Source organism: Suillus subalutaceus (assembly GCF_016647625.1).
Source record: "Suillus subalutaceus strain FC151 chromosome Unknown DFJ58scaffold_176, whole genome shotgun sequence".
Classification (NCBI taxonomy): domain Eukaryota; kingdom Fungi; phylum Basidiomycota; class Agaricomycetes; order Boletales; family Suillaceae; genus Suillus; species Suillus subalutaceus.
Genome location: NW_024540425.1, coordinates 92,168 through 105,948, shown reverse-complemented (window position 1 = coordinate 105,948; position 13,781 = coordinate 92,168). Strand labels below are relative to the sequence as shown.

Here is a 13,781-nt window from a genome sequence, read left to right as displayed (position 1 = left end):
GTGGCAACTGGCGCTAACGATTACTATCCACTGTATGTATCAATCGGGAATGTTCGTAATAATGTCCGGCGTGCACATCGTGACGCTGTTGCCATCATTGGCTTCCTGGCTATGCCAAAAAGTAATATTCATCCTACTACTATTGTTCTGTGCTAACTACAGCTGAGCAGCTACAAAGGAGCATGCCTCTTGCCCAAAATATCGGAAATATCGCCGGCAACTCTTTCATTCCTCTATCTCGAAGATTCTTGAGAACCTAAGACCCACATGACCAAACCAGAGGTTGTGCGCTTTGGTGATGGGCACTATCGGCGTGTAATCTATGGGCTTGGGCCCTACATTGCCGATTATGAAGAGCAGGTTCTATTAGTGTATAGTGCGCTCTTGGTGTCCAAGGTAGGTTCCTAGCAGTAATTGTAATGTATCTTCCACCTTACCGTTTTTAATATACAGGTGTATGTCACACCACAAAAATTTGGACTCTGAGTCGTTGTGTTCGCAATTGTGACCATACAGAAGCACTCGTTGAAGAAGTAACCTCTACCGATCTATGGGACGAGTATGGGATCATCAATGACCCTTGTTGTAAGTCATGAGGTCTTCTCGTAGAACTGCAGTTGATAGAATTTAATCCAGCTGTAGCCATTTACAAATGACTTCCCTTCCCTCGAGCTGATATTCATGAACTTATCGCACCGGACCTCCTACATCAATTGATTAAAGGGACCTTCAAGGATCATTTAGTTGAGTGGGTTGGAAAGTATCTGCACCACGTGCATGGAAAGAAAGGAGCAGAAAAATTCAAGATGATATAGATCGAAGGTATGTCCTTTTGTCTAAGTTCGAAGTTTTAAGGCTCACATCATGGAAGAATCGCTGCGGTTTGCTTCATTCTCAGGTCTTCGACGTTTCCACAAGGTCAAGGATTTCAAACAATGGACCGGTTGATGATTTGAAAGTGCTTATGAAGGTAAGTTATTTCTAGAATGCCATGACTGCCAGACTAAACAACAGTCCAGGTTTATCTACCCGCCATTGAAGGTCACGTCCCAATGGATGTCGTGCGCACGTTTCGTGCATTTCTTGAATTCTGCTATCTCGTATGGCGTAATATCATCATGGAATCCACGCTGGTTCAAATCCAGGATGCTCTCAACCAATTCCATCATTACAGGAAGATCTTTGAGTCCACTGGCGTTGTTCTCACATTCTCCCTCCCTCGACAACACTCTTATTCCCATTACATCCTCCTAATCCAACTGTTTGGAGCACCCAATGGCCTTTGTTCCTCGATCACTGAGACAAAGCACATCAAAGCCATAAAGGAACCATGGAGGCACTCAAGTCGCTACAAAGCCCTTGGTCAAATGCTGGTGACAAACCAGCGCCTTGATAAACTTGCAGCCTCGCGCATTGATTTCAAGAGCCGCAGGATGCTGAATGGCACTTGTCTGTCAGAAATGCTTCGAGCATTAAGTGAGTTTCTTGAGCGCTATCATCTTCATTGTTTACTTAAAATCTATACTAGAGCGGTTGCGGTTAAATACAGAACCTCATGCCAACCAGCCCGATCAACCCAATGAGAGTAGCATTCTGCTACTCCCCAACCCCGATATCACTATACAGGGCGACAATGAAGAGGGTGAAGTTATCGACGGCCCAACATTGGTGCAGGCCCATGTTCAGTTGGCAAAAACACCCCATAAGCCAGCTTATATTTGATTGTGAATACCTTGTTTTTAATTTTCAACATTGCGCAGAACGCAATCGTGCACGAACTGTACCTGACTTATCTGCGGAACTCACTATCCCCCATCTTTACAACCTCCTCCGCCGATTCCTATTCGAACAAGTTAACCCAGATGACCAGCGGTCTCCCTTTGAAGTCCTGCTTGCAAGTTGTCCTTGATTCGATGGCAATATTCAAGTCTTCAACTCCACATCTTCGACATTCTATGCACCTAGCGACCGCAGTGGGATTGGTGGCATGCGCCGTGAGCATATTCGTGCTTGTCCTCTTTGGAGAAACGAGGCACCGCGATATGACTGCGTGTTTGTGAACACAGATGCAGGTGTCGAAGGGATGGGGGGGGGATGGAAATAGCACGAGTGATGTGTTTTTTCTCTTTGACATTCGAGGCAGTTTCATACCCATGCGCTGTGGTGTGTTGGTTTGACAAAGCCGATGATAGACCCGACGAGGACACTGGGATGTGGATAGTGCGACCTTCATATGATGCTGACCATTCTCCATCAGTTGGAATCATCCACATTGATTCTATTTATCGCGCTGCACACCTCATCCCAATCTATGGAACACATACCATCCCACAGGACCTCAAACACTACAACTCGTATGATGCTTTCAGAGCATTCTATATAAACAAGTTTGCAGATCATCATGCATTTGAGATCGCATCTTAGGTAGGACTGTTTGACTCGGGACTGAAATAATTACTGAAAGACTAACTACAGACACTCTTTTGATGCGCTCACATGCTCAGAGGAAGTGCGGCCTTGTTATGCTTGCAGATTTGTTCATACCCCCTTCGCTTTGGCACACAGCAGTACTCATTCACCACCTCACAGAAGAATATGATCCGAACTGGTGTGGTCTTATTGCGCCTCCTAGGTTCTATCCATGCGCCCCCTCATCTGCCTATGCATTCCCCATGCAATGGCACCCACCCACTGTCCTGAAGAATATGATCCGAACAGGTGTGGCCTTGTTATGCTTGCAGATTTGTTGGTACCCCCTTCGCTTTGGCACACAGCGGTACTCATTCACCACCTCACAGAAGAAAATGATCCGAACTGGTGTGGTCTTATTGCGCCTCCTAGGTTCTATCCATGCGCCCCCTCATCTGCCTATGCATTCCCCATGCAATGGCACCAACCCACCGTCCTGAAGAATATGATCCGAACGGGTGTGGCCTTGTTACGCCCCCTAGATCTGTCTGCCCGCCCCTCTATGCATCCCGCCATCCGGAAGAATATGATCCGAACAGGTGCGGCCTTGTTATGCCTGCCAGATCTGCCGCCAATTGAATGTACATATTCTTCACCCATCCGCTCTTCCTCGTTCATGCCAACGCCGTCTGCCATTCGTGTGCATCTCTTGCTCGTTCAGGCTCTGGAAAACAGATACCTTTGCCACCACAACGTTCTTGCCACCGTCGACCACTCATGACAGTGCCTTGGCTTCTCGGTTTATCAACAACAACAAACGGCGTGCCCCTCCTGAATCATCGACTCAGACTTCTGTTAGTTTTTTTCGTACTATTGAGTTTTTAAATTGAGATTTACAGCGCGAAACTGCTCGTCATCAGGTTGGTATGTCAAGGCCACCTCCTAGCACCCCAACCCCAAAGCCCGGTATGTTTTACATGAGTGTTGTTGTGACTACTGCTCCTTACTTACACCCACAGCCCGATCTCGATGGTGCCCATGACAGAGATCGTTCAACTAAGATCCCTGCTGATTCACATCGGCAAACTGAGCGTGTAGTTTCACCTGTACGCCCTCTATTGTGTGGAGATGAACTAACATGATAAGATGTGGGTCATACCTTCAGCAACCCGACGATTACGCCACGCCATGGATTCGGGCGAGCAGTGCTCGATTCCAGCGGCCCAGAAAGCCTCTCAACCTCCTCCACAACCCCACCCTCGCCCCAACTGCCTCATCCACCACATCCGGTGGCATGTCTAGCCGATCTGCCTCAACCAGCCGCCGTCACCCTCGTCCTTGTCTATGATAGACCTGTGGTGTCGTTTCCACAAGAGTCGGCGCTCGGACTAACTCCTGTTGATCACACTCGTCAGTGATCGGCCATCTACATAGCACACAGGCCACCTACAGGATCGTGAGGGCCCATCATTCTCACAGTTGAGCGTGTTGTAGGTGAGTGGATGCTCAGCTTGTATCGTTGTCCGTACTTACTGATAGTATTTGCCAAATCGGCCTCTCCCGACACCTTCTTCTTTCAGACAAGCACCGCTTTCTAAAGCGCGGTGCTTCTGTACCACGCACGACCTCTAGTACTACACCAAGGTAAGTAACGTTCATGCTCATTTATACTACATACAAATGACGCAAAACTACTACAAGACAGCTCGATGTGCTTGGCCACCCTTCTGCGAGTGGTGTGCATGTTTGCTACACCTGCATGAGCGCTTGTTACGACGCTTTACCTTCGACGTTTGAACCACGACTCGGATTAACGGCAAGGAGAACGGGTGACTTAGTACTACTAGTACTACTACCATTTATCACTTATTGCGTAAATACAACTTTTCTCGCTTTTTTGGTGGTCTGGACTTGTGAGCCTAAGTGTGTCTTAATGCGCTTTCGCAAAAGTCAATTAAGTGGGAAAAGCAGTGTTTTCAGTTGGATTTATTTCATATTAAGCATAAAAAGTAACATAAGCGGGAAAAAGGGACTGGTGGTTTTCCTGATGGTGCTGCACAGTACTATCGTTGACCTTCCATAATGTCCCAATGACGCTCTTAACCCCAGCGAATTGCAGGCCAGCTGCTAGGTGTATCACTTCATTGGGCGTACTCAAGTCACTGACTGCAGTTTCACAGGCAGAAATAAATGCAAATTGATACCGAGAGAGATCTATTTGGGTGATATCGAGGAGCGAAAGTGGTTGGTCGCGCATGAGAAAGGCCGACTTGAAGGGTTCGTCAAGTTTTTGTGTCCCGTGGCACGAGAGATGGAGCCAAGTATTGTCTCGCAATGTGTATAGTACTCTCAATTTCATTGCATCGACGCTCATTATCTTGGTGAAGGAAACTGTTGGGGAAGGGGGTAAAAGACTCTGCACTAAATCTAGCTCAGGTTCCACACCATTCAACATGAATGAAGCGCCATCCGGGAGATTCTGGCCAATGGCAGCAAAGGCCGCCGACGGTGACCTGTCGTGACTTCTGCGGGCCCTCAGCAGCGCGGTAAGCGATGGCGTGTATGAAGAGATATATTGCTGCAAAAGGGACTCTCCATTTTCCCTATACTCGCCGGCAGCGTGCAATGGCAAGAAATTGAAGAGAGACGTCGGGCACCACCATATTCGGGAACCTCGTCATGTACATCCGCCAAGAATCTCGACCACTGGGTGAACGACGTCGTTCCACAACTCCCTCAAGGCTTTCGTCAGTGCTGGTTGGTTCCCTTTAGGACTGGCCTCTTTATTAATTCCCTCCTGGAGTGCAAGCACCAGTCTGACAAGTTTCAAAAAATTGGTAGGGAGTTGAATGCCAGTCGGGGATTGGTGGTGCCGAACAATAATGGCATTGCAAGACGACTCGCTTGCGATCAACACGATCACGGGTCCATCACGAGCTGCATCTTGAAGATCAGAGAACAAAGGAGGAAGTAGGAAGTGAGAGAAGCCCTCGACCTTCCGGATCTCTTCCACAACTCTATTCCAGTCTTCCACTAGACGTCTGTACCGGGTTGCTTCTGCTTCTGCAGCAATGCTTCGGGACCCTTCTGGATGACTCGCAGGAGATTTATCAAGGAGGGAGCTGAGGTCTCTGAATCTCTCCATCAGGGCCACTGCATGATCCCCGCGAGTCTGGAGGCTATCAAGAGGCGTGCGGAGTCATGTCATCTGTGTCCAGATGAGAGTCCTGCCTTGTTCCAAACAACTCAACAGCATGACAGACATCACCGCTACGAAGAGCACATGATGCAGCATCTACGGCAAGCGTACCCGGAAAGTCCTTCATAGCATTATGACGAGACGATACTGAAGCTGTGGTGGACATGTAAGTGTCTAGAAGTTGCATGGAAGTCGCATAAGCCTCTAGCTGAGTACCATGTGAATGTTGGCTAGCATGACCAACCCAGCGCAGACTTGCTTGCAGGCGACATAGAAAACCTGCAAGGACGACATTTACTGCTGCCTTGAAATGATGCATGGCAGCATTCATATTGTTAGTATCTTCACCTGGGACAGTGCCGTCAAGTCCCTGATTGATGGAAGGACAGATAGACATTAGCTAGCAAAATATGGACCTGTAATTGACGAGAATCATGTTGCATAGACAGAGTTAAGGCACAGCGGAGATTGTCTCGTGACTCATTGAGATCTTTGGCATTGCCTCGGGTGGAGAGTTGAGTCGCAAGATTATTCAATGACGCAGACTGATCTGTGTGACCGACAGGGCATAAAGCCAGCGCTTCCCTCTGAAGTGCAATAGCCTCATCCAAGCCTTCGGCATTGCCTCGGTGATCGAAGCGGGTGGAGAGATAAATCGCAAGATGATTCAATGACTTGGACCGATCTGTGTGGCCAACAGGGCACAATGCCAGCGCTTCCCTCTGAAGTGCGATAGCCTCATCCAAGTCTTCAACATTGCCTCGGTGATCAAAGCGGGCGGAGAGCTGAACCGCAAGACCACCCAATGACGAGGACTGATCTCTGTGACCAACAGGGCACAATGCCAGCGCTTCCCTCTGAAGTGCAATAGCCTCATCCAAGTCTTCGGCATTGTCTCGGTGATCAAAGCAGGTGGAGAGTCGAGTCGCAAGATTATTCAATGACAAGGACCGATCTGTGTGACCGACAGGGCACAATGCCAGTGCTTCCCTCTGAAGTGCAATAGCCTCATCCAAGTCTTCGGCATTGCCTCGATGATCAAAGCGAGTGGAGAGTCGAGTCGCAAGATTATTCAATGACAAGGACTGATCTGTGTGACCGACAGGGCACAATGCCAGCACTTCCCTCTGAAGTGTGATAGCCTCGTCCAAGTCTTCGGCATTGCCTCGATGATCAAAGCGGGTGGAGAGTCGAGTTGCAAGATAATTCAATGACAAGAACCGATCTGTGTGACCGACAGGGCACAATGCCAGCGCTTCCCTCTGAAGTGCAATAGCCTCATCCAAGTCTTCGACATCGCCTCGGTGATGAAAGCGGGTGAAGAGTCGATTCGCAAGATTATTCAATGACGAGGACCGATATGTGTGACCGACAGGGCACAATGCCAGCGCTTCCCTCTGAAGTGCAATAGCCTCATCCAAGTCTTCAGCATTGCTTCTGTGATGAAAGCGGGTAGAGAGGTGAGTCGCAAGATTATTCAATGACAAGAACCAATCTGTGTGACCGACAGGGCACAATGCCAGCGCTTCCCTCTGAAGTGTGATAGGCCTCATCCAAGTCTTCGGCATTGCCTCAATGACGAAAGCAGGTGAAGAGATGAGCCGCAAGATTATTCAATGACAAGGACCAATCTGTGTGCCCGACAGGGCGCAAAGCCAGCGCTTCTCTCAGAAGTGCAATAGCATGATCTGAGTCTTCGGCATTGCCTCGATGACGAAAGCGGGTGAAGAGATGAGCCGCAAGATTATTCAATGGCTTGGACCGATCTGTGTGACCGAAAGGGCACAATGCCAGCGCTTCCCTCTGAAGTGCAATAGCCTCATCCAAGTCTTCGGCATTGCCTCGATGATCAAAGCGGGGTAGAGAGTCAATTCGCAAGATTATTCAATGTCGAGGACCAATATGTGTGACCAACAGGGCATAATGCTAGCACTTCCCTCTGAAGTGCAATAGCCTCATCCAAGTCTTCGGCATTGCCTCGATGACGAAAGTGGGTGGAGAGTTGATTCGCAAGATTATTGGTTGACATGATCCAACCTGTGTGACTGACATGGTGCAAAGCCAGCGACTTCCCTCTGAAATGCAATAGCCTGATCCAAGTCTTCGGCACTACCCTCGATGCCTGAACCGAGTGATCAGCAGTACACTCAGATTGCCAAGCAATTGCCCTCGACAATCATGCACGGTGTTGTAGTATCCCAGTGCATTGTAATGAAGGGATATCACTTCATTTAAGTCAAAGGGATCATCTATGCGCAAACACCGGTCTGCTCAATAAGCAAGTTGATTAGGCGATAACGGAAGCATGAATGCAGCTGCGCTCCTGCCCAAGATTGCTTCCAGCCGAATGCTGAGTGGATGGTTCGATTGCAAGCAAAGTTGCTCTGTAAACGTGACTGTTGGCGTGGCAAATTCGTTCAGTAACTCTGCAGCCGCATCAGCATCCGTTTTAGACCCACATTTTGCGAAGCGAGAGAGCAGCGAGATGGCAAGATGGAGCTGGGTGACGGGTCGGTCTAGCTCACCATTCGGACGCAAATCAAGGGCGTTGGGCGGCCTGGCAGTGTCTTTGATCAATGATAATAATGCTTCGTGTGAAAAATTGACGGTCCAATAGGTGAGGTTTGCAGTCCAAAGCCGTGGCGAAAAAATGTATTTGTTGACTCTTCTACACCGACATGCTGGCCCGTCGCTGGGTGTCTGTCAACCTTATCACCCAGCCCCGAAGCCATCAGTGAACTGGTGGACAAAATATAATCACTTGTATATCAATATATAGTACATACTATCATTCCGGGTAGATATCTGCAACATGCATGTAATATGCAAAATGTTCAAAACACCTCAACGCACTGCTCAACTCACTCAAAAAAATTCATGCATATGTAGACTACTTATAGATCTTCACGATATCTAGACCTCTCATCACGCAAACTTACATACAGTCGTCGCTTAGTCATTTACATCGCCCCTCTAAAACGGCCGGCAGGAACGACTGGTGGGGTGCGCCTTACACCAGTGCATTTGGGGTTGTGACTAAGGGACGGAGTATGGGGCTCCATGACTAGCTCGTATTGTCCTACATAGAGTATCACTCTCAATGGACATAGAATTGGAATCAAAAAAAAAAAGAGCTCCTGCTCTCTATGTTTGCGCGTTAAGTTAACACGACGATCAGAACAACGGTATGAGAGCCGGGCAAAGCGTTGACCATGTGCATTTCCAAGTTGTGACGAAGCCAGTGCTCAGGGACTCATCCTAACACCCGAGAGTTGGCCTTCGTACCCTACTATGACCGATGAAGAATACGCTCACGTCGCAGCTCAGATGAAGCAGATCGGTAGGAATAATAGATTCCTGGGTGTTCCTGCTTAATATTTGGAGACATACAAGGTTTGAAGTATGGTCTGGTGTGCAGTGTCAACAACTGTATCGTGGCCAACGCTGAACTTGCATCGTTCGATGGGATAGAGATTTGCAGAAGTAATCTATTGATTGTTGGGTTTATTGTCGTGCGAGGGGTATTAGAGTGATTCGGTATAATATTTCCTTGGCTGTGTGCAGATATCCGTCGCAGTAGACAAATCGAAAAGGATAGATTGGTCTGAGTGCAGCACTTACTGGTACAGAAAAAAACTTCCTAGATCGTACAACGCGAACAGTCAACGATTCAAACTTCTGCCGCCCTCATAGACGACGTCGGCGATGCCATCTCTCCCGTCCACGTTCTGTGATGCCCCATCCCTACACCATCAATATGATACTGCTCGCCAACCAGCTCTTTAACAGCAACCATCAAACGATCAAGTCGAGTGATAATTCCGAAGGTGGTGGAAACGCCAACGCAGAATGTCCTGAAACAAAGTATGACAACCTCTCAAATGGAAAGGAGATGAGACTCACAGGTACTGCAAATTCTCCAACGTTTCCACAGTAAGCATCCGCGGCAATCCGTAATTGTCTTCTGACTCCTCATGCACCACGTTCAAGCCATGATGCCTGATCATGAACCTGTCAAGTAATGGGCATGGGGTAATTTGAGGCAAGGGTGAGCCTGTGCGCAGTGCATTGGAGATGAGACCTGCGAAGGAATGTAAGGTTACCACAGGTAAAAGCGATCAGAAAGCATACTGATAACAGCAAGTACATCGCCTTGGAAATCCGAATCAAGCATCCGGGTCCGGCGAAGGAAGGCATAAGCCCAAGCGGGTTCCAGGTGATGCACTACGGACATCAAATGACACAGTTGATACGCGATTTGCCTATTTTTGATTAAAAACACGAGATCGTCGTCAGATATAGATACTCACAGTTGAATCTCCAATATCTTGTGGTACCTCTCCGCAGGCCATTTTCCGCGCAGCGAAAACTAGTGAATCAACGTATGTAAGGGTCTATATCTAGAATGTTAGTATTCACCTCGTATATGACGTTCTCCTTCAGCACGAGTGATCGCTTGAGTTTGCTACGGATGGCTAACAAGCTCCGAATTATGATGGTGCTGTCTTTATCTACGTGTGAGTTCGCGTAAGACACAACCGAACAGTAGATCGATCCAAGTTCAGCTGATGTCGTAGCTAGCGTTCGCCGCTGATACGAACGAATAGTTCTTGACGGAGGGAAGAGGGAAAAAATGCTGACATCGGGATCAATGGCTATTAAATGTATAATCAAGGAAATCCCTCACCCTGCAGCTAAGACACCGACGGAGACTAGTACGAAACGGCGCTTTATTACATGTCAGCGAAGATGTCGAGAAAAGCACACAAAGACTTACCCAAGCCACATCGATACCCCACCCTGGCGACGAAGCGACAGCCAAATGAGTGTCTGTATATGAATACCCCATGACCTATGGGAAACTATCAGTTTCATTCATTCGGAGATGCCAACTTCCAAATTATACCAATGCCGCTGTAACCCATATAATCAAATTCGTCATGGGCGGGATAGGCCAATACAATCGAGCAAAGAAAAATGATGGGTAGCAGACCGCACACACAGCTGCCAGTCCATAAGGATTGCCTCGGCCACTCCCTGTGGAAATATACCTGTGCGCTAATGAATAATCTCGAAATATCGTTCAAGTCTGCGACGTACCACATGGTTGTACCAATCAAGCCGCCAGCGAAGGTACTTATTAGCCTAGCCACTAGACCAAACGTTGTGTCTCCACGAAAACGTGCTAAGGTAAGCTGACCCATGAAACTTTGAGAATGTCAATCATTCTAGCATTACAGGGCAGGAAGGGAGTAACTGACACCGCCCAAACAAACTTGTTCGCTGAGAATTATCAGTCTAAGATCAAAAGCATACAGGCTCTGCACACTCACCGTATGCAAACTCGGCCGATACCCTGAGGAAAGATGGGATAGAAAGGATCACTGAACATACAGACGGTCAGAAAATCAGATGAAAAAGGAATGATGGCCGACCTGTTAACGCTCCCGCTTTCAAGGCGAAGAGCACGTTTCCACCTCCGATGCCGATGGCAGCGCGGTAAATCCAGTTCATGGCTATTTCAAGTGCATTCCTTGGAGGAAGTGCATCGGGATCGCGTTTCACTGCCTTTCCGAGGTCCGTCATCCAAGCAGGGTTCACGCCTGGGATTATTTCTATACCGGAATGTTAGCAACTGTGACCACGAGAACGCCTGCAGCAATATACCAGGATCCTCGTCGTCGTCCCGTTCGATAGTTTCAGTCGGTTCCCATGTTGTCCAGGTGAGCAAATTTGGCAAGGAAGGAAGCCATAATCTGGGCTTCTTTCTTTCCGTTTCGAGTCGAATGATTTCTTTGAGCTGCGCGTGATTTAATGTTTATCACCAACCTGATGTCGAAGAATCAACGCACCATGTCTTGTAATACAACAGAAAACTGCAAGAGATGGTATTGGTACACATAACAATGGAATAGATACCGGTGGGGAGGAACTTCATCGTCACTAGATGCACCATAGCTGCGGTCGAACATTGGACGATATGGGTCCAACACAGTCAATCTGTCTCGACCACTCAGCAACAAATGGCATAAGAACACGTAAACCATGTACCTCTTCTTGGTTGTGAATTCATCTAACTCCCTCGTTAACTTTTCAAGTAAATCCTCGTACTTCTGGACTTCTCTGCTGTGGATTTGCGCCTTGTCTTCATGATGACCCCTCCAAAAATTGAAGCTGAACTTCCTAGCATTGCCTATCCAGGCCCCAGATATTACAAGCACTTCCTCGCACACACCTAGGAGATCCTGGCAGCTGTCGCTGAGTAGCTCCGTTGCTCGAGCGGTGAAGGAAGCTGAATCCGGATGCGATAAATGGATCGCCTCCAAGTTCAGATATTTTTGCGATTCAAATACACCTACCGCTGTTTCCGAGCGCTTTGGCACCCGGGACAGCGCCAGGTGCAGTAAGGAGCTGTGCAAGAGTGTGTTGTGTGTGTGGTGCGAGTGCGAGTGCTTATGTGTACGGTGCGAATGGAAGGGTGAGGTGGAGCCCGCAGGATGTGACCGTGGGTGGGAAGATAGCGGCCGCTGGTGGCGGGATGGTTTGCGATCTCTGAGTTCCTGGTCGGCCGAGGACGCGTGCTTCTCTTCTGTCGTCATGGAGGACCGCCGATCAGGCCGAGGTGATGGTGGTCTGGAACGTACAGGTGTTGCGGGACGGGAAGCAGCGGGAGTGACAGGGAATCGCTCTCGCGTCGGATCGATGAGTGTATAGTATACACCCATGCCATGCACTCGCACCATAAGCTTCCGCGTGATCGCGTGCAACTCGTTGTAATCAGTAGGCGCGAAGCGTGCGTAGACGATATCAACCCTTAGTAGTCGGGCAGCAACTGCGAGCATAGGTAATGCATTCTCAGCTTTGTTTGTTGCATCTGTAATCTGTGTGTGGGAGAACACAGATGAGGTGACGTCTTCAAGGAGATGAGACCTATGCAATGAGATAGTCGTTGTAAGAGGCGCGACGGCCCCCTGCAAGTACGTCGTGAATAGAGCGGACACAGATTGCGGAAACACGAGAATAGATATGACGAGGGAGATCGCAGAGTGAAAGGCCAGGGGAAGAATGATTAATTGACCGATCTGAAGACTGGTGAGTGTACGTTTGCCGGGACGGAAAGCCTGTTACCTTGTAATATGGATAAGGAAAAAGAACCGCGGTGGTTAAGGAAATGTCTGCAATCGATAAGCTTCAAGAAGAAAAATGTATGAGTGATACGCACCGACACATATACATCCAAACACCGAAGCAGGGAGAAAAGGTCCGGGGCCTAGTCTAGCCTTGATGTACAAGAAGAAAACACTTCCGATGAAAAGGAAAACGCCCATGATAACAGTGGGCTTTGTCGCACGCGTCAAGAGATAGACTGAATTTCAAATGGAATTTCCTTACCCATGCTTCGATGTACTGTCCTGTGATAATAGTGCCTATACTAGCATCGGGTACGGTTTGTGTGCGAGCGAAGCTAGCAAACAAAAGGCCCAAGCAGACCCAGCTAAAAGAGACCATTGTATGACCAAAGAACCAAGAAAAAAGAGTTGTACATACCCCCAACCTAATGCCACAAAGATGAGTACGATGATTTCGCGTTCCAGAACTGCCATGAAAGGATCACTAGGCGGTGATAAAAATGAAGCTACATAGTAGAGTCAATGACTATGGCACAATTAACACATATGAGCGCTACTCTCACCTATTATAATAAGGAAGGCTGCCTTCAAACCATACGATCATTAAACCAACAATACAAAGATCACAGCGCGACATACCTGCCCCATTATATTCTCTGTTCGGGGAATAATAAACACCACTACAGCGATCCAGGCGGCAAGGGCACTTCGAATGACGGGTTTCCATTTGGACCAAGTAGAGTTAGCTGGTATCCATCGCAAGCTTTGTGGTAGCTTGACCTTCTGCCTTACTGGCTGTTCCTCATCTGCGTGATCAGAAGATTCGGATACCTTCTCTATTTCGCTCGCCGGTCGTTCATGTTGATCCCCGTTTGACTGCCCATGTGAGGGCGGGGGCTGACTCCTTTCTGGCTTCTGTGGTCGAGCTTGATTTATTGAAGATTTGAGGTGGATCTGTCTGTATGCGAACTTGAGGGTGGGATGGTGTCATGCTGGGGAGGTACTGAGTGGAACTGTAAGCCTTTGAATTTAAAGGTACATAA

At 48.2% G+C, this 13,781-nt stretch overlaps 5 protein-coding genes across 5 annotated transcripts; 3 read left to right on the top strand and 2 right to left on the bottom strand.

Moving 5' to 3' along the window:
• Positions 1-267: 267 nt before the first annotated feature.
• On the top strand, positions 268-1,722 carry DFJ58DRAFT_846544 (uncharacterized protein; the record flags this gene model as incomplete). Its single annotated transcript, XM_041393324.1, has 4 exons — positions 268-396; positions 899-970; positions 1,020-1,476; positions 1,529-1,722. The coding sequence occupies 4 exons, from the start codon at positions 268-270 to the stop codon at positions 1,720-1,722; spliced, it is 852 nt and encodes a 283-aa protein (XP_041237568.1).
• Positions 1,723-1,987: 265 nt separating this feature from the next.
• Positions 1,988-2,424, top strand: DFJ58DRAFT_718908 (uncharacterized protein; the record flags this gene model as incomplete). The annotated part of the gene is made up of 2 exons (XM_041384543.1): positions 1,988-2,072; positions 2,105-2,424. The coding sequence occupies 2 exons, from the start codon at positions 1,988-1,990 to the stop codon at positions 2,422-2,424; spliced, it is 405 nt and encodes a 134-aa protein (XP_041237567.1).
• Positions 2,425-2,677: 253 nt separating this feature from the next.
• Positions 2,678-3,757, top strand: DFJ58DRAFT_734455 (uncharacterized protein; the record flags this gene model as incomplete). Its single annotated transcript, XM_041386487.1, has 4 exons — positions 2,678-3,107; positions 3,145-3,263; positions 3,309-3,515; positions 3,575-3,757. 4 exons carry the CDS (start codon positions 2,678-2,680, stop codon positions 3,755-3,757), a joined length of 939 nt encoding a protein of 312 aa, XP_041237566.1.
• A 648-nt stretch (positions 3,758-4,405) lies between these two features.
• On the bottom strand, positions 4,406-8,340 carry DFJ58DRAFT_846542 (TPR-like protein; the record flags this gene model as incomplete). Its single annotated transcript, XM_041393323.1, has 9 exons — positions 4,406-4,888; positions 4,923-4,987; positions 5,095-5,581; positions 5,673-5,978; positions 6,025-7,156; positions 7,236-7,449; positions 7,659-7,730; positions 8,068-8,175; positions 8,283-8,340. The coding sequence occupies 9 exons, from the start codon at positions 8,338-8,340 to the stop codon at positions 4,406-4,408; spliced, it is 2,925 nt and encodes a 974-aa protein (XP_041237565.1).
• Positions 8,341-9,082: 742 nt separating this feature from the next.
• On the bottom strand, positions 9,083-13,729 carry DFJ58DRAFT_908312 (uncharacterized protein; the record flags this gene model as incomplete). Its single annotated transcript, XM_041395102.1, has 23 exons — positions 9,083-9,462; positions 9,512-9,689; positions 9,740-9,870; positions 9,919-9,977; positions 10,028-10,244; positions 10,296-10,336; positions 10,386-10,460; positions 10,515-10,659; positions 10,709-10,816; positions 10,870-10,891; positions 10,942-10,992; positions 11,044-11,223; positions 11,276-11,408; positions 11,461-11,608; positions 11,660-12,579; positions 12,610-12,690; positions 12,737-12,783; positions 12,831-12,948; positions 13,001-13,103; positions 13,157-13,244; positions 13,302-13,323; positions 13,378-13,501; positions 13,641-13,729. 23 exons carry the CDS (start codon positions 13,727-13,729, stop codon positions 9,279-9,281), a joined length of 3,264 nt encoding a protein of 1,087 aa, XP_041237564.1. The 3' UTR covers positions 9,083-9,278.
• Positions 13,730-13,781: the final 52 nt, after the last annotated feature.